At 38.8% G+C, this 20,486-nt stretch overlaps 2 protein-coding genes across 2 annotated transcripts in view; both read right to left on the reverse strand.

Annotated features, from left to right (window-relative positions):
* rngtt (RNA guanylyltransferase and 5'-phosphatase) overlaps positions 1–6,951 on the reverse strand; it is an 81,866-nt gene extending 74,915 nt beyond the window's left edge. The window contains exons 1-5 of the mRNA XM_065963821.1: positions 6,513–6,951; positions 4,107–4,216; positions 3,899–4,002; positions 3,715–3,803; positions 1,009–1,084 (exon numbers count right to left, since the gene is read on the reverse strand). Coding sequence (XP_065819893.1) covers positions 1,009–1,084; positions 3,715–3,803; positions 3,899–4,002; positions 4,107–4,216; positions 6,513–6,576 — 443 coding nt within the window. The 5' untranslated portion in view covers positions 6,577–6,951. The remainder of the gene's footprint in view (positions 1–1,008; positions 1,085–3,714; positions 3,804–3,898; positions 4,003–4,106; positions 4,217–6,512) is intronic.
* A 1,129-nt stretch (positions 6,952–8,080) lies between these two features.
* Positions 8,081–20,381, reverse strand: LOC109978693 (interleukin-6 receptor subunit beta). The gene is made up of 16 exons (XM_020627954.3): positions 20,094–20,381; positions 19,021–19,287; positions 17,906–18,035; positions 17,613–17,797; positions 17,417–17,529; positions 16,664–16,687; positions 16,387–16,546; positions 15,303–15,385; positions 14,933–15,149; positions 14,632–14,796; positions 13,124–13,225; positions 12,678–12,821; positions 12,441–12,581; positions 11,450–11,534; positions 11,227–11,308; positions 8,081–10,360 (listed from the first exon to the last, which is right to left on the reverse strand). Exons 1-16 carry the CDS (start codon positions 20,149–20,151, stop codon positions 9,923–9,925), a joined length of 2,394 nt encoding a protein of 797 aa, XP_020483610.2. The 5' UTR covers positions 20,152–20,381; the 3' UTR covers positions 8,081–9,922.
* Positions 20,382–20,486: the final 105 nt, after the last annotated feature.

A 20,486-nucleotide genomic window follows, 5' to 3' on the forward strand; every position in this document is an offset into this window, starting at 1 on the left:
CAACTGAGCTTTCTCCAGCAAACATTTTGAATATTTAAGGATTTTTTACAGATACACTGATCCACTTTTTTACAGTTCCAATCCGATGTTGATAAACTTGTATAGATACTGACATTTATGTTCAGAAATAATTTGGATGTTGTTGTTAGCATTATGTGAAAGGCTACACAAAGCTGTAGTAAACCTGGTACTGCATTTCTTCTTAAAAGAGCAAAAACATGTGAAATAAATAAAAATGCATAAAATTTAAATGTGCTGTTTTGTGCTGGTTTCACATACAAACAGGAGGCAGCAACAACTGTCAGGTTTTCAAAATAAATCTTTGAAACTGAAATGCAAGAATTGTTCTTTTGACCGCATAAGAAGGAGCTGACGTCTTCAAAGCGTCACAAGTTGCAAGTTGAGAATGTTCAAAGTGCCTGACAATCTCTCTTGATCTGCACTGTCAGTCCGATATGCAATATGTAAATTACATCAAAATCGGACCTGATTCTGATATTAGATCGGATCTGTCCCATCTCAACTTAAAACATCCAAGTATTTCCACATTTTCTTCACAAATCTCTCTGTGTTGATGATTTGATATTCTCATGCAGCACATGAAGCTGGACTGGAGGGCTGTAAACGCTCTCAGAATATTCATTAGACAGGAAGTGTTGGGTGGAGGGAGGGGTTTTTATCCCTCCCCCCCCTTCATGTCTGCAGCTTCCAGAGATTCTGCTCACTCAGACTGCTGCTCCACCTCTGACTAAAGACTCATCCTCACCCTCCTCTGATCAGCGCGTGTTAATTATTTAGCCCCTTTCTGACGTCGGTTGATTGGCTCGGTCACTTGCAAACAAGGTTTCTTTTGTGAAGCCTGAGCTGATTGGAGACGACTTATGTAACATGTTACATACAGACACTATCAGGCAAAGCTGAGATTATCGGCTGCAAGGTGATTTATATCCAGAGGAAATAAAAGATGCAAGGAAAGAGGACAAGGGGCTCGTTTTTAAACGGCCTTACCTCCAGTCCATCTTCTCCACCAGGTACGCACACATCAGGAAGCCCGTCCGGTTGAAGCCATGCGTGCAGTGGACACCTTCAGGGGGGGAAAGGCAGCACACAACTCCCATTTAAATTAGCATTTATATTACATTACAGTCATGTAGTATTCACTCTTTGAGGTCCAACAGTTACATATGGTATGCAAGTCATAACAGCAATTTATTTTATTTCTTAATGTATTTATGTTCAGAGCCTGCACGATCAATGTAACGAAGCACAACATGATCGCCCTGTGGGTGTAGTAAGATCTCATCCGATGTGTTTCCCTTTTGACAGAGATAACATCGCTGCTCTTTGAGATGCACTGAGGCTGGGTCCATGCTTTGAGCGAGGGCATCATATCAAAATTTCAAATCCCTCTTTTCTCAGGGGGGGGGAGTCCTGCTTTTATACACAGGCTGAGATGAGCTGTTGCACAGATACAGAAGAGACCCAGAGATGGAGGAGACGTACAGAGAAGCAGAGTGAAGGGAGGGTGCAGTAATAGGAATAACTGAACTATCATAATCTTTTTTTTTTAAGAGAAATAAACTTGCTGTGATCATTTCCTCCCTGGAGGCTCAGAAAAGTGCCTGAACTCTGAATCATGTTTGTTCTCCATTACAAGAAGAGCTCCAGCTCTGCAACATAGTCCCCTCCTTTTGTAGTTAAAAGTAATATTCCTGCAGACAAGCATCCTTCAGAAGGTGCACCGCAGGGTTCAAACAACACCAAATCTGACTCTCATATTTCCAACTGCAAAGGAAGCCTGCCTGGCAACGACAACACCAAGCGTCTAATTTGGACATGCGTACCCACATGGACAATAAAGCCCAATCACCAGCTGGCTAAAGACAGGAAATTACTGAAATGACATTCACACTTTCTGATTTGATGTTGGGAGGAACATTTTGATGATGAAGATGCCAGGCAGCAGTCAGGAGGAGAGACAAGACCTCGACGTGATGCGAGAGGCGAGAGTGAGGTCTATGAGAGCGCCCTGCTGGCACCAGTGTGAAAGTACAATACAAATTCAAAAGCCACAGACTAGTAGACTGATAGAAAGGTATGTTGTAGTTGACGTGCTTCATATGAACTGTTGAGTCTGTTGCCTTCGAAGATCTAACCGGTAAAATACCTAATGTATTTTCAACTCAGTGCAAACAGCCCACACACAGACTTCTACACGGTGTTTCATCTTAAGTCATATTTATTCAGCCCGTGTTTGAACTTATGTCCTTTCACCTATAATCACCTACACAGTGTTCAGAGGGAGAGCGTGTTGTTTCAAACTCCCACATTGACAGGATCAGGACAAAACTTTTTGAGGAATAATAACCATGCACTTCTGAAAACAGGCAAATGCTCTCGATATCTTTACCTGAAGGTAAGTGAGCAAACCTTGGGGAAAGCCATTTAAGCTCCAGGTGCTACAAAAGAGCTGCTCTATGACCATCAGCAGAGGACTGGTTGTCGTGGAAACCGACCTGTTGCTTAAGCGTGGAATCTGAATATAGAACATGACGACTGAAAAACTACAAATGTGTATTATTAACCCAGCTTTCATTTGCAGCCGGTGAATTTTGGAGCAATGCTGCTCTCTGCTGGACACTCGTGATATTGCTACTAATTGACCTAAAACAATGCTGCACTTGATGTTCAAACATTGCACAATAGAATTACGTTCCAAGTTTATTTAACTTAAGGTCCAAGTATTTGTTTTTTGTAAAGAATTTTCCATGTTATATAAGGAGCCTTCTAACAGGGAAATTACCTTTTGTCTGTATTACACATCACTACCACAGTACATTTATAAATGTATTATGATGCAGGGTTTCCACTAACATTCATTTGGGGTGGTGACCCTCCACCCAAATGCAGTCCCCCACCACTCCAAGAGGAGTGCCGTAAGCTATAACGGAGATGTGTCAGTCAACGCCGGCTGTTGTTGTTACAGCCTCTGATATTCTACTTTGTAAAATCTTAATATTCTTCTGTGAACATAACACTTCATACAAGTCAAGACACATTTGTAAAAGGGCTCACAGAGCAAAGCAGAGGGGCTTCTCTGGTTCCAAATGTTTCCTGTTTGATGATAAACTACATGAAAGTCTAATGCAATCCTTTTATTCATCTAAGAAATACTGGGTTTGGTCACTGAATAACTCCTCTTAACTTCCACTTCACTGAGTGCTGCTATATCTTAACTGATGAATCTGCTTCCACTTGTTAAGTTTGAAAAAAAACAGAAAAAAGCTTCGAGGAAATGAGTCAACTTCTGCTTTCATTTCTGACAGCTTGAATCCTCAAAATCTTTGTGGTGCAGCATTACACTTTCATTCATTCGTTTTCATAGCAGGAGAAACAGATCATTTTACAAACATTCAAAACATACAGTCAAAGATGAAAAAGAGAAAAGTCAAAAAAGAAAAAAGGGGGCAAGTATGTCGCAATGGGCAATAATGTTTTTTGTTTCCTCTTGCTAAATTAAGCTTTGACAACTTTACACATCGTAGCAGCTGAAATAGCAACACTTCTCACCCCTCCCAACTTAAGATAACCAAAGCCTCCAATTCAAAAACTGTTCTGACTATGAACTCTGTGACAGGACCTTCTGATGCGACTGTAAAAACGAAGGAGAAAGGGTAACCTGAAAAATTTACATTAGAGCTGTGTTTTTCTTACCTATTAATTCTGTGGGATTCTTCTCGATGAAGTGTTCACAGAGCCGGATGAACATTGTCGTCGTCTCTTTTGAAGGGCATTCCCCGTGGCTGAAACCAACGCAAAACATCCGACTCAGTACACTGCCACCAAATAAACAACAACTGGAGTGTAGTTTGACTCATGATTAAGATTTAGCTCCTACCCTTTACACTGAAGCTTCACATATTTCACGCCGTCTTTTTCGATGTCGTTGCGGTCATAAAAGCGAGTAGTGTTCGTCAGATCAACAAGCAAACCCATTTTTACCTGAAGAGAGAAAACAATAAATAAAAAGAAGAAGACGAGATGAGACATTGTTGCTGTTTTCATTTTTTAAATGTTACTCAAAGCATATCTTCACAGTTACTTACTTTGAGACTTTTTAAATAGTTGGACAGCATACTCGGGTGAAACCTGTTCTCCTCTGCTACTTGGTCATCATATCTGGGACCCAACATCGTTTTCATGGGCAAGAATTTACCTGGAGGGGAAAGACGGGAATCTTGAGTTGAAAAGATCCAAGTATTGTCTTGAATAATATATATTTTTTTTTTATTTGACATACTTCATTAATCCCTGAGGGGCAATTCTGGTATTACACTCTGATATTGCTTCTCACACACTACACACTGTTACGCAGGGAGTGCACCAGAGCAGTTGGGGGTTTGGCGGTGCTTGCTGGGTGTAATAGAAGTGACCTGGAACCTCTCCAGCTACCAGACCAACTTCCATATTATGGTCCACACCGGGACTTGAACCAGCAACCTTCTGGTTTGCGGACGGAGCTACTGCCAGCCAAGAATACAACTCTATTGTTTCAATTTTTAATACTGAATAGTGCAAAGTCCAATCTAATATTCTCTAAGATGTTGTCAACAATTTACTGTACATAACTTAACCGCACATAAAGTCACTACAAAAATCATATCAAATCATACAATTCTAGCAATTCTAACAACACATCAATAGCATTTATTTTGGCATGTATAGATGAATTAATATAAAAACTCAACAGTAAACATGTACTGACAGCTAGTTACAGTATGTGACAGGTTTAAATTAATATTTGTAAATGTCACCAGCTGTGCCTTAAAATCGAAATTGACTGGTGTTCAGCAGTGATTGAAATAAAAAGGGAAGTGGAGATGGGTCGCACAGTGGAATATTAGGGCAATTCAAAAGTGAAAAAAAAGGATTTCAAGATTAAAATCATAAATATACAAGAATACAGTCGTACATTTATGAGATACTATTCATAATGAACAAGGATAAAGTTGCTGTTTTAGTCATGTGTTATTTTGAAGGGTAAAAGAAGAGCAGCCAATCACCAGCGCTAAAATGAGAAGCATGGAGTATCTGGTGACGCCTACTTTAGTATGGGTTTCACAAATAAGGGGTACTGGCACCTCAGCAACACAAAGTCATAAGTATCAGGACTCACAGAAGATTGTGCAAAGAAGCTGACACATAGCCATGATCTCAATGTCAGCTCTATCTCATGGGTCAAAAGATTTGTAAACAGTTTGAAGAGAATAGAATAGAATTACTTTATTGATCCCAAACTGGGAAATTGTGGCGTTACAGCAGCAGGTTATCCAAACACACAATATGAGTAAAAAACACAATGTTAGCAAATCTAAACACAATATAATATTAAATACAAAGTAAATAAGCACTAAAAATATCAAAACTAAGAATGTGAATATATACAACCAGGATTTAACTAAGCATTACTAGTCCTAAATATTAAATAAGAAAGATTAAATGTAAATGTGCAAGAACAAAGTTGTAAATGGACAGTATTGACATAAGTTAAAGTGCATGAGTGTAGACATATTGTGAGCAGAAACTATTCAATATAAGGGCGAGTAGACAGATAAATGAAGTGAACATGTGTGCAGGGATAATTTGTAAACATGTGCAGAACACAATTACAATAAAGGAGAGACAGATATTATCACTATGACAGTTCTCTGCTCTGCTTGAACATGTTCAATGTCGAAATCTTCGATATGTTTTCCTTCTCTGTGGCCCAATAACTGCGTCATAGAGTAAAACCATGCCGTGTTACAAGAGCCTTCACAGGGAGCACTATGCAGCCTGAAGCTATGGAGCTGGTTTGTTTTGACACGTGATGCTTCCACTGCGACGCTAGCCAGCTGGGTAACAACTCAACCCTTTTCTAAATGGACATAATGAATGTAACATGAACCCCAAGCTTAACTTTTGAAGAAAAAAAAATATATATATATATCAGCATTTGACATTGTCAGCAAAAAAAAAACCCTGAACTTCTGCAACAAGTGCCGAGTTAGGTAAACAACGACGTCATACCAAACCCCGTTTAAAAAAAATAAAAAAAAATAGTGCAGACTTGTTTTGCTACAATTGGCAAATTTAAAATGTGTCTGAGCATCTCAGGTTAGTGAAGTGTTGTCCTGTGAGCTCGGCATGTCAGTACAAATCAGTGTTGGCTTCGTTTGAATGAATCGACCTAAATGTTGACAGCAAAGCTCCCTGACGACACGTTGTTGTGATGGAGTCTGACAACATTTGTTTGACCCTAAAATGAAGAATAATGTTGTTGTTTTTTATTTTTAGGTATTTACGATTGGGGGGGAATTGAACAGCGGATATCTGCGAATGACCTACCAGCTTATTTTTACCACGACTGTTGTGTTGCACCCATTCACGCACTGAAGCTACGAGCAACAGCGTTCCGTACATAAACAAGTTGAAACCACGTTTCTGTAATAACTTGTGATTTATTTCCTCACCTGCCACAGGTTGCCCTCTCCTGGGACAATTCCGCCACCGCGGAGGGGGTCCGGTGTGTGACATCTTTCGGGACAGGGTTTTGTTTTTTTTCCAGTGAGCTCCTGCTAGCCTGAGGAGTGAAGGCTCCGTCCGTCCTTCAGGGATTCCCGGGTCGTCTTTCACGCGAGCACCGCGGCTCTGAGGCCCTTTAGCCCCTAATTCAGGTGAACTGTCCAGACATTTCAAGCCCGGTTAACATTCTGACGCGCCGGCGGGCTTTTAAGCGACACGGGTAATTACGAGTATCAGAAATAAATCAGCATCCCGAAAATGACGTTATAAATACGGACTGTTCTTGTTAAATCCGGATTATTAGCAATTAGCCAGCATTACCTCAATTCAAGTAACCAAACGTGCTAGCCAGATATGGCTAAACTAGCTAGCCTTCTTCTTCTGATTGTTATTATGTGTAGTTTAGATGACACCGGGCGTCACACCGCCGCCTTTAGGTGTAAGTGAGACAGGACATACAGTTTTACAGCACAGAAGGCTACTAGTTGTACGGAAGAGGATTAGGGCCACACGTAAAAAAAAAAAATAGAATTCTGACTTTATTCTCAGAATTCTGAGTATAAAGTCAGAATTCTGAGTTTATTCTCAGAATTCTGACTTTAAACTCAGAATTCTGACTTTATTCTCAGAATTCTGAGTATAAAGTCAGAATTCTGTGAATAAGTCAGAATTCTGAGTTTAAAGTCAGAATTCTGAGTTTAAAGTCAGAATTCTGAGAATAAAGTCAGAATTCTGAGTTTAAAGTCAGAATTCTGAGAATAAAGTCAGAATTCTGAGTTTAAAGTCAGAATTATGAGAATAAAGTCAGAATTATGAATTTAAAGTCAGAATTCCGTGAATAAGTCAGAATTCTGTGTTTAAAGTCAGAATTATGAGAATAAAGTCAGAATTATGAGAATAAAGTCAGAACTCTATTTTTTTTATGTGTGGCCCTAATCCTCTTCAATATAGTTGTGTTACAACAGAAACACTAAAAATGTTTTGAATGTCAGGACCTTCAGGTTACAATTTTAACTTAACCACTGAAAAAGGAACTTGTTAAAATTGAAACTAATTAAAAAACAGCTAAAAGGAACGGTAAAACGTGAAATATTTGACGTCAGGATATCAATTTTGACTAAAACAAATGAATGCATACATTTCCGACCTTAATTAATCAAGATTAACTAGTTAATGCTGACAGCCCTAGTTACAACCATGACAACAGACATTTTATTCACAATGAAACCATTGAGGATACCAAAAATGTATAGAAAATAACCTCTCATGAGATAGACAGACTTTTGTACAGAATAACGAATAAGAAGCAGAGGTGCTCCAGAATCAGAATCAGATTTATTGGCCAGGTATGCTTACACACACACAAGGAATTTAACTTCGGTGAACTGTGCTCTCATATGTACAGGTACAACATTAAATATCAACAATAAACATAATAAGAAAAGACTAATATTTACATGACTAAATATGAAACAGTGCAGTGGTGAATAGTGCAAAGTAAAAAATACTCCAGATGAAGATTTACTTTATTGATCTGATTTATTGATTTATTGAAATTTCAGTTTTTACACTCTGTAGTCATGAACACACACATAGGCTGAAGTATATACAGACATGCACACAAACAGGATCCTATGAACATGCACTAAGGGAGAGATGTCAGAGTGACGGAGCGGCCCACAGCGGGCGCTCCTGAGCTGATGGTGGGGAGGGGGTTTGGTGCCTTGCTCAAGGGCACCTCGGCAGTGCTCAGGAGGTGATCTGGCATTCTCCAGCTACCAGACCAACTTCCATGCTTGGTCTGCACTGGGACTTGAACCGGTTCCTTGGGTCTGGTTCCCAACCCAAGCCCCTACAGACTGAGCTACTGCCGCCCGCAGTATGAAGGTACTTAAGATACAGGGGTTTGGGTGTTGCTCAAGTATTATCATTCATATTAATTGGGATTAAAGGAAGCTTTAAAGACTGGACATGAATTAATCAAATCTGTGGGGGATGATGATGCTGTTCAAACTAAATCTTCTGTACAAAAAACTTTGGAATAAAAACTAAAGTCAGATTTAACAACAAATATGTTAAAAAACAAACAAATGCAACAAACAAAAAATTAAATGCTAAATCCTTTGAAGATGTGTAAACAGCTTATTAAGGGCAAGTTTCTGAATCTATTGGTGTGTACAAAAAGACAAAACTATCTCAGGCATTATTAAATTAAATTCAGAACAATAAATGCTACACTATTAGTTGAGAACAAATCTATGTGATACATGTCTTTTCTATATTTTGAGAAGTAAACTGCAATGAGTAACAGCTTCCTTGTGTCACACAAGCAGGTTTATACAGTAAGAGGTGGACAAGATGAGAATCTTATCATAATAAATAACATACCATAATACATATAACAGCGACTGCAACACTCACTGATTTGCAGAGTAAACATAAATCCTCAGTCTGCTATCCCTGCACACATAGCATATATTTGATACAATGGCGCCTGTAAATGTACATTTTTGTTTTTGGCGTTCATTGCTTAAACTTTTTCAGCCAATTTTAATTATGAGTTCTGAATTAATATTTTTATTGTATTATTGAGTTTCAAGTGTTGCTTGGGTGATATATGGTTATCTATCTGCATCTCTGCAAAGACTCAAGTTCGCATCATAGAGCAGCTTTTTACGCTGTTGTTGTGTTTTTAAAGGCAGGGTTGCTCATTTTCTCCAGATACACTTTTAAAGATTTTGGTTGAAATCGTCTTTCGGTCCTGACAGAAATGAATAACTCCTGTGCTCTGAAAAAGGAACGAAGAAAATCCATCATCCTTAGCAGTTGTAAGCAGGTAAAAAACTTAGACCAATGTCTGCCACGAGGTAGCAATTTAATGAACCAATCACGCCTCCCTGTCTCCTTGCTCGTTTTCTACCCCCTTGTATGCATTAACCAACAATCAGAGTGCATGTAAGTGAGGGGGCGTTGCTTTTGAGGGAGCACAGAGGGGAGGGGGAGGGTGCAGACGGAGCACTGAGGGAATGCTGCTTTCAAAATCATGCTAGTTTTCGAAAATCACCAACCCTGGCTTTAACTGTTTTCATACATAGTATTACATTTTTATTTAAATTGTGCTGTGTTCACTTTTTGTTTGCAATCTTTGCTCTTTGCTGCTGTAACAATGTAAATTTCCCCATTGTGGGATAAATAAAGGATTATCTTATCTTATCTTACATGTTTGTAACACTAAATGATAGCGAATAAACATACTTAATAAAAAAAAAACATTTCACTACACTACAAAAGCCTGAAGATGCAACACTTGCTAATGGAAGTCTTTTGCCGGTTTAAATCTGCGTGGTTTATCCATGTCTTATGTTACCGTTTCTGTCGATTGTCCGTTGTCTTGCTCAAACATCTCCAAAGTGACATAAACAGTCGCAGACGTCGTCTTGTCTTCCTGTTCCAGTGCAGCGCGCTTACTTTGTTTACTGGTCCGCTGGGCAGGAGCTTCCTTCGAGCTCTGACTTCGATACGGGCTAGACTGGTTGCGCTCTGAGAGAAGCAGCGCTGTGGATTCTTCAGGAGACGATGGATGTAGCATGTCTTCAGATTCACGTGGGTCTTTGTTCTGTAAGTCTGGTGCCGGAACTACATCTGGGACTGTGTATTCCTCCGTCTGGTCCCTGACTATGTTACTTTTACAGCCTGTAGGTAGTGAAGGTGTGGTCATTCCCTCAAGTTCTTCTGGGTAAACTATATCAAAGGGGCTTTCGTGTGGTTTATTGACTCGCTCAACAGGGCATGTTCCCTATGGACAAACACACACACACACACACACACACACACACACACAAAGAGAGAGTGAACACAAAGACAAAGGGTGTCACCTTATAAAAAACAATAATACACTAGATTATTCAGGAAGTAAAAGCTTTAATACAAATTTAGGACAATGTAAGTAGGACCCCTTAAATTCCCAGGGCTGAAAAGGAATGTATGCCCTTGCTGCAAAGGATCAAAAATAAAGTAAACTATTGCATCTTTTCAAGACCAGAGTAATCCAGCAGACACCAGGATTGTTCAGGTAGACTTTATAGTTGAACGCAGATAAAACATTGGAGCTAACGATGCGTTTCGGAGAGCGAACCTGAGGAAGCCACTAACACTTTGTTAGCTCCAATGTTTTATATGCGTTCAACTTTAAAGTCTATCTGAACCATCCTGGTGTGCGCTGGATTAGCTATAACCCGGATGAGTAGCACGGCTGTGCAAAGGGCAACCATCAATCCTTAGACTTTTGCACCTCTGGATGCTTTAAAGCAAGCTAACAATGCAAAGAACAATTTTAAAACAATACATTCAAAGTGTGATGACTTTCAGGCCAACCTGACTTGAACACCTGGAAGTGCATGGGAGGTTTTCAAATTGAAACAAATCACTTCAGAACTTTATGTTCATGAATACATTTAGAACAATTACTCTTTTTTGGGGGGGGTCATGTGTACGTACCACTGCAACACATTTATTTCAACACTTTTGCAAATTGAAACTAAATAAAAACAGCTAAAATGTCAACACTTTCACTTGAGTAAAGCAATATTTATTTATTTCTCTTCCGTGCCCTACAATGATCTTGAATTAAAACATGTCACTCCATCAGCCACTTGAGTTCACCTCTTGATGATTTTCTGGTGACCACAACGCCACAGAACTGAATCCAGGGTTTGGTACCGGCTTCTCCTTGAACTTCTTCCACCTAAAAGGCAAATTATTTACATCATAAGGGCACATTTTTTAGAATAATTTGTGTGGGGGAAAAAAAGAAAGAACTGTACAAGCACGATATCATCAAAGTTGACATGATTATCTTTGATGCAATGAAAGATTAAATACTCACTGAACTGCGCAGCATAATCCAAGCGACAACACCAGAAGCACAGCGATGCTTCCACACACCAGGAGAGCCGTGGTGAGCCTCGGGTCTGTTGAGGAATCAATGATGTTGCTTTAGATTGCCTAACAGAAATTACTCGAGTGTAAAATACATGACGTACAAGCATCGAATTACTGCAAACATCTCACTTATTGGAACGGTATGAAAAGAAAGAATGTTTTGAGGTCAACTTGCGGTGACGAAACACTTCAGGAGCATTTTGTAACCACGTCTGGATAATTGAAGATATTGTTCTGGTGAGTAATCATGAGTGTTGGGATCTAATTCATCTTGTTATTATTGTGGATGGATGCACAGATTGATGATTGTGAATGGTGGATGATGGTATTGCAGCTGTGAATCTCTGCCGACTTCACATTCCACCTGACATGCCAAAGCATGCACACAGCACAACTGGTGCGTCTCTCTTAATGATGGCAAACTGGGGGCGCTGGATAGTCTAGCGGTTATGTCGCACGCCCCCATATACAGAGGCTGTAGTCCTCGTCGCAGCGGCCGTGAGTTTTCGAATGTGACCTCGTCCCTATGCTGCATGTCAATCCCCAACCCCTCCTCCTAACGCTTCCTGACTCTCTTCAGCTGTCCTACCTAATTAAGGCAAAAATATCCACCCCACCCCCCAAAAAAAAAGTGGGGCAGCAGACACAATAACCACAGGGACAACATGGATAGGGTAACACCTCTGACTCGAGGCTCATCTAGAGGTGTTAGCATTGTTAGCTAACCAAACTCTGCTACTGAAGGTGGAAATATTTGCCTGCCGGGAACTTTGATCTCGTCATGGCAACCATAACTCTATGAAAACTTGACTTTTAAACCTGCACCCTGTCACTAGTCAGGCAAACTGTCCAGACTCTTATAGAGATTGCTTTAGCATTACCAGGCCTTGAAAGTTGGTTAAAATATGTCTTACATATACATGAAGCCTACTCACCAAATCTCTTGGTCATAAACAGCCACTCACTGCTTTGGGTTGTCCCAGTAAGAGCTGTGGCCTGGACGGAGACGTGGTATTGAGTGTCCGGAGTCAGATCTTTCAATAAGATGAACTGCTTTGTTCTATCCACAGAGACATCTAGAGGAAGAGCAGGACAGTCATGTCATCCAAAGAAGAGGACGTGAGTATCTTCAATAGATTTGCAAATATTAAGCCAGTCTGAGGTGTACTTACTGAGCTGCGGTCCTTTCTGTGTGTTGTAGAAGACGGTGTATCTGACAACAACCCCGCTGCAAGCTTCCTGTGACTTCACATCCCAGCTCACAAAAGCACTTTTGTCATAAGCCTGAACATCGATGATGGTGACATTCCCTGTATCTGTAGGGATCATGTTTTCAAAATCAGACTGGGAAAACTTTAAATAGCTTCTATAAACCCGAAAAATCACTGAGATACCAACAGTCAGTCATTGGTTAAAAAGTCTCCCTTGAACTTTTTAGCCATGGAAAAACTGACTTACACCACAAGGGGGAAAATACAGAGTTGTATTAGTATATGGGGACAATACAATTACCTGTGTGCCTTGGTTATGTATGTGTGTGTGTGTACCTGTTGTATTTTATCTTCTTGAAAAAGCATAATAAACATAATTGTGAAGAGAAAAAAAGTGTTTTATTTACCTCCGACTCTGGAGCAGATCTGAAGAGCTTGTGTGCCATGACCTGTCTTGCCATCAAAGAGGGGAGTTACAGTTATGTTGTATGGCGTCTTATCCAGCAGGTCTGCAGCAAAGGGAAGATTATGATTAAAAACTCCTGCCGTCGAGTTTGATTGTTAAAACACATTAAAGCTAAATATGAATGAATTAATGAAGGAATTAATCCTTATTTCTGTGTCTGGCCTCATTAGGACCATCCCTTATGGAATTACTCAAATAAAATATTTCCTAGGGACATAAAACTGACAAAAAACTAAACAAATACAAAAATGATGCAAAGCTCAAGTTAATAATTCCACACCAGAAACACTGGTATAACACAATAAATACCTCATACGACAAGAGAGAGCCAGAGGGACGAGAGTGAGAGACAGACAGACTTGTTCTGCTTAATATTTCAGCTTTGTCAGAATTGTAGCTTTTGGTTCTAGCGATGTCATCCACTTTGGTCCAGGCTTCAGTATCTTATTAAATCTTTTGACTTGCCATGTTTTATTGGCATTCATGTTCTCCCCTGGGGGCAACATCTGCTGACTGTGGTGTTCCCCTAATGTCCCCAAATTGAGGCTGACTTTTTTTTTGTGATAAACAATGTTTTGTTGGGCCTTGGAGCAATGGTCCATCCATGCTCTAATTTAATAAACTCACATATTTTTCAGTCAAGTTTCTGGAAGACAATTTAAAATAAGCTGCCATGAGGTTTTGTACAGCAATTAATGTTGTGCAATCCAGGATGAATTGTAATAACTTGGGTGACTTCCTGACTTTTAATCTTGCGCTGTTTGTCCCATTTTGCGTATGATATTTTGATATTGGTGTTAGCGTTTAGCTCAAAGCACAGCTGGGCTTCAGCAGAGCCTGATATAGCTGCTACTGTAGCAGGCTGTAGACATTTATAGTGTTATACTCATGTTTTTGCTTGAAAGGAAACAGAAACACATCCATCAACAATTTGATAAAGATCTAGGGAGGGTGGATAACTCCTGGCACCGTTCTCATCTCTGCACAGAAGTAGAATTGTAATGTTTTGTTTGTTCGGAAATGTTACAGATGTAATCAGCCAAAGTTGTGATGTTATGTTAGGAAGGTCAGATGCAAAAGGTGAGGATGTCTGATGCTATTGTACCATGTGAAATGCATTTTGAATTGGAAGCTTTGTTCATTTGCTTGTTTTAACATGGTAGAGCAACATTTCTGAGATATGAGTCACAGTTCGTCGAAACATGACCAATCTCTCTCGCTAATGGATTAGAGAGGCTATAAAAGTAAGGCTGTAAAAGTCAGTGTTCCCATCAGCCAAGGAAATTAGATATAACACACAAATGGATCTGAACAAGTAAAGTCGCAGGACATGAATCAGCACGTAAGAGGAGATGATGAGGTTTCTTTTTAAAGGCTCATTTCATGTATTATTGTAAACACACTAAATATTCAAGAAGCTTTGTCCACATCTGTTCTCTGTTCTCCTACCAGTCAGTGTTACATTAGTGTTTGTGCTCTCCTTCCAGTAGAACTGATTTCCATTGTGGGTGTAGTCGATCATATAACCACTGACAGGCTGACCCGGAGCCTTCCAGCTGATTTCAATGACTCCTTCAAGGGTTGTGGTTTGGACGTCGGTAACTTGAGGGAGGCCTGTCAAGTGAGAATAAGCGGAAAGACAAGGTTTGCCTGATATCAAATCAACAACCTGCTTCAGTGGAAAGCACTGTTCCATTAGGATGACTCATTATGATGCATTAATTGCGGTTACAGATCGATATCGACTTACTCTCTCTGGCGGCTGGAACATAAACAGAGTCCTCTGAAAACACGGCGTCATTATGGGAGACTGTGAGAATGATTCTGTGTGCATTCTGGTTCACATCAACATCATAACTTGAATTGCCGCATAAAGTTTCGGTGTAATTTACTCCAGTTATGTTTTGCTTGGAGGGAATCAGCTTGATCCTGTAGGTAAATGTGTCCTGGCATGTTGAAGGAATCCCCTGTGTCGACAGAAGAAGCAGAGGTTAATAAATCATATCAGGAGCTTGTCTCATTGGAAATGTTGGTTTTAAGGTTGAATTACAAGTTTGGAAGCTGAAAGAAGTGTTGTTCTTTTTAACAAATGTGCTAAATAAAGACATCAACTTCCTTACCGTCCACATGGCATGAACTTTTCTCAAACCGTGCTTCTCTGGTTCGGCTATGTTCCTCCAAAGACGCAGCTTGACATCAGTCACTGAAAGAGTTAGAATAATTTAAATAATTAACACTGAAACACATATATAGCATAATGACACAGCAATAAAATAAACTTTAACAAAACAGTTTTGGGTCTCAACATATGCTAAAAAAAAAAAAAAAAAAAAAAGGACAACTGAAAGCTAAATTTTGAGCTCATTGCAACAAGCTGTTTTGGGGTTTTCAAGGATTCTACCGAACATTTTATTCATCTTTTATTTATTTATGATTCATCAAGTCCTAGCACCTGTGAATATTTACTTGTTATTGTAAATGACTCATCCTTGATTCTGTAGTAACCTTATTATGTGTTTGTGTTCCGGCCCTGTGATTGTATATATATCTGTTCTCTGCAACAATTTTAATGAGTGACAAAATGCTGAATGAGTCACACACCCAGTTCACTTTAAAATTTGTATTAGCTGTACTTTAACATATTCACTTCCAAGTCTCAACCTGAAAGTCAGTGAGACAGATCTTTAGTAGCTCTAGCTGATATTTAATTTCTCAAAGACCCCGTACTGATGTCTGAACATCACAATTTATTTGCAAAAGTCTTTGCGAACAAAGGAAACGTTTGTTTGTTTTTTGAAGCAAAGCCAATTCTGGTTTCTGGTGGATTGGAAAACTTCATGCATACAAATGGAAGACACGACCTGGCTTGATTTTACCAAGACTGAATCGAGTTTGCTTAAAATCTATGTTTTTTCCACATAGAGTGACGAGAGCCATTGTTGTTCCTTTGAAAAAAAAGTGAAATAAAATGTTCTCAGTAGACACAAGTGTAGACTGTTGTCTGTAAACATAAGCAGTTTAGAGGATTTGCTCTTATCAAACAGGTGCTGTGCACATTTCAAGAATTAAAGACATTTACTTAGAATAAACCTGAGTTCTGCTATATGCATGTGTAACATGTCGCACATTCTTCCTTTAACCATATATATTGAACATTTTCGATGCATAAGTGATTTAGTAGTTCAGATTCAGACGATGTCTTACTGTTTAGTTTGGTCAAAACTCTCTTCTCAAGGCTCCAGTCGCTCCAGGGCGCCTTGTCTAAAGCACAGCGGACTGAAAATGTATAGGTGCTGCAGGATTCCAAGTTTTTAACGGTTATGTTCCCCCTTTCTTCACCGTATAAAGTTGTATCAATCAACCACTTGGAAAAACAGAAAGCTTTCAGTTAGAAACATTATTTCATATCCTACTGAAGTCAAGAAGGTCTGAAGCTTCGTACATTGATAAAGGATTAATTTAAGGTAGAACGTATGCTTACCTCTGGAGTTCTTACATTGACAACCTGAAACAGAAGCACAAATGGTGTTATTGAAGCCATCGAGGGAATTGCAATTAAAGAAGCCAGAATCAAAAAAAGCTCTACCTGTTTTTACAACTTTTTACTTTCCCATTGTGTCCTCTCTGTTCAAAATCAATCCCCATGGTAGCCTACACTACATGTAATTCAAGTTCTAAAATACAATTGAGAAATTCAGATTTGTCTGAAAAAGATAGTTCCCTCTGGATTTTAAAGCTCATGTCTTTTCAGTCGCCTCTGTTCCATCTGGTCTGGAAGAACTGAATTCAGTATGATTGTCAAAAACCCAAAATCTATAATACTATCAACCTGGAACACAGCAGTTCACCATTATAACATCATTTAAGCTTCCCACCTTGAGCTTGATAGGCTAATGAATGAATTGCTGCCTCGTGAATTTGGTCAATTAATATTTCCTGTTTTCTCTTTTTAGACCGACTCTTGTGAATTCTAGGTGTATGTTTATTGTCAGTATTGCTGTTTTAAGGTGTTATAGTCCAATTTAGTCACCTTCGATTTAAATGTTAGAGTGCAGATTCATTTAAACTATGACTTTGTTTTTTTGTATTTTTTATTTTTTTTCAGGGGCGGGAGACCTTTTCCATTTTGTGATTGGTAAAAAAAAATAATTCAATACCCTTTTCACATTTTCAAAGTTGCCTCCAATGCCAAAAACTTTGAATGCCAAATGTTGCAATGAAAAGAGGGACATACCTTATTGTATTTGACTTGACAGTGACACTGTACTGAACTGTACATCTGGGTCCATTTAACCAAAACACCACCAGGGCGAGTAGTTACATCTAACTTTGGACGGACAATTTTCCCTGAGGGAATTTCAGAAACAATCGATGTTAAAACACCTAGAAAAAAAGTATTTTTTCAGCACATTTTCCTTTATTTTACTTACATATTTGATTGAAGGTAAATTCTTGAGTTTCAGAATAAGCTTCAAAAACAGAAGAATTAGCTCTCACAGTGACATTAAAACTCCCGAACATGGATATTTTATCAGATATATTTTTATATTTTGATGTGCACGTTGTTATTTGAGAGTTGCAGATTTCACTCTGGGAAGGGTGCAGCCAAGAGGAGCTGAAAAAAAAAACACATTGAATTTTTAATACATACTTAAATCAACAGTACAAAGGATAATTACTCAGTTAGTTTATACTCAAAAGTACAAAAAAAAAATAAACACACCTCAGTACAGTGTAGTATATTTCTTTTGAAGGATTAATCTGATGCTCCCAGTTGCATGTAAGCAGTTCTGGTACACCAGACGCATTTTGATTATCATAGTCAAGGATGCAGGAGATTTTGCTAGGTTTTGCTGAAAAATAAATAAATAAAAAGAAGTTGAGAAGTCTTGATTCTGGACTGGTTGAGGTCCTACTTAAGTGGCCAGTGTTTGTATGTTGGATTTGCTGATGCAAGGTCAGCTGCAACAGGTATTCGCCATGGCGTACCCCAAGGCTAAGTGCTAGGTCCAATATTTTTTTCTCAATTATTTTATTATGTTGTAATGCTGTCTCTGAGGTTGATATAAATATGGGAGGGGGGCTAACATATCAGTATTTTTTATTTTATTTAGAATCATCAGCAATGGAAAAGACAATGGGTTGCAAAAACAATATTTCAAATTTACATTTTTGATAATTCACTAGTTACCAAAAAATGCACCACAGTAGCCAATATTGGCATTCAAGCAGTTCCTATCTTACAGTAAAGATATCTAGTACAAAACTGTTAGCTAGCTTACTGTACTTCTCTTAGCTAGAAACCTTTCTACAATCCCTTCAAATTTTCACTATCTATTGTCCAATTAATCGTTTATCAATCAGGGAGTTGTGATTGGAAAATAGTTTTTAAGGTTCTCTCTGTTATGGGATTTGCATTATAACAGCATCTGTGCTTCCCAACCTGAGCCTGACTTCAGAGGAAAACAGCAACCATGTGAAAATGGTAAATATATGTGAGAGAGGGATTCCAAACGTAGTTCAAGCAAGCACAAATTCCATAATTTGAAATTTTTTGTTATCTATCCTATAAATTGTAGACAATATTTTTCAATGTTTAAACCTAGTATATCACAACAGGGAATAAAATGTCAGTCATTATTTAAATCTTTCTTTTATAAACTCAAAAACATTTCAATTATAAGACCATTTCTCACTACCCAATATCTTGAAACTCTTTCCAGGCCTTTATAACCAAATGTAACCATGTTTTGATAGTTTCTATGCTTTTTTTTAATTATTTGCAAGGAGCTACAACAACATATTCAAAGTCAATTTATAGTTCAAAATATTTCTTACAGTATGTCTTGATGGTGGTACCACCAATGATATCCCCCGTTGCTTTTTCATGGCACACCACAGTGGCACTGTGCTCAGTGAAGTTCCTCAGTGACAGGACTGTGTACGAGGAGTTAATGATATTTGACAGGGTCTCGTCAATTTCTCTGTTTTGCAGCGTCCAGTAGATTTTTTCATTAACGCAAGTGTGGCACACGATCTTGATATCGGATCCCACTTCAATGTACGGATCTGTAGGGACAACATTGCAACTGCTCTCATGCTCACCTGCAGGGAAAAAAACAACACTTTGGCTTTAGACATTTTGCAGGAGATTTTGTGTTGGTGTTGTTTCCCTTTGGATATGTGTAACGTCTTCACTTGAGCTGACCATGGCAAGTGTTCTCTGCTATCATAAGATGAGCCTCTAACAAAAGCAGCAAAACTGAAGCGGGAGCTGAGACACGGCAAACACTCACTACAAATCTGTAACTCAGTAAGATTCCAGTTCAACATTAGAGGGTGGTTCCACATCTGGTTTGAAGCAAATATTTCTATTAACATTGGTTCTGTTCAAACAGATTCTCCACAGTTTTTCCCACGCTTTTTGCTGTTCCCTTCTTAAATTGGTTATATTTATGCATGTCTGAATGTGGTTTAATCTGGAGCATCATAAAGTTGTTGGAAGAATAGCTCAAAGCCTTGAACAATAAAATATTGCTCCCAAGCCAACCCATGAGAGTAAAAATACATTCTTGTAACTAAATTGTGGTGTTTTTCTATGCAGTTTACATAAACATAAAGTTTATAATCCTGGTTTGTGACTTTTGGATCAATTTAAATACAATCATAATTTAACATTTTAATGGGACAACAGGAATAATGTCTTAGTATTCCAGCAAATGTCAAGCTAAATTCAATACACACCATATACAGTAACCATATCATCAGTAGTGACCATTATGTAGCCTAATGAAACGAAAACAAAAGCAGCTTTTCCCATAACTCCCACACTCAGCAGCATTTTGACCGGTCAGATATAAGCCAGTAAAAGATACTAAAATAAGGCTACTAAATGTAATCATTTTACTTACCTTTACAAATGGAGGAAATCCCAACCAGTATGATGAATGGGGCTAGAAGGAGATGCATCTCTTTTATCCGTCTACCAGAGCTCAAAGAAATCGCCTTTTGAAATACATTTAGAGCTGAGAGATATCAAGGTACAATATACGATTTACTGTCGCCTGAACAATGACCGTGAAGACTGACTATATAATACACAGCACCACATTTTCCTCACCAGCTCTGTCTTTTAGCCATCATGTAACAGGAACTGAAGCAAACGGGAGGTATTATGCAACTGGAAGCACAGTGAGCTAAGGGGAAGTGAAGTAACTTGTCCACAGAGAAACTTCAGATGAAGTGTGTCTGTTTCTTCCTGGAGATGAGTGCGCTCCAAATACACTTCTATGACGAAGTAATTA

This window comes from Labrus bergylta, chromosome 15 (assembly GCF_963930695.1).
Source record: "Labrus bergylta chromosome 15, fLabBer1.1, whole genome shotgun sequence".
NCBI classification, from domain to species: domain Eukaryota; kingdom Metazoa; phylum Chordata; class Actinopteri; order Labriformes; family Labridae; genus Labrus; species Labrus bergylta.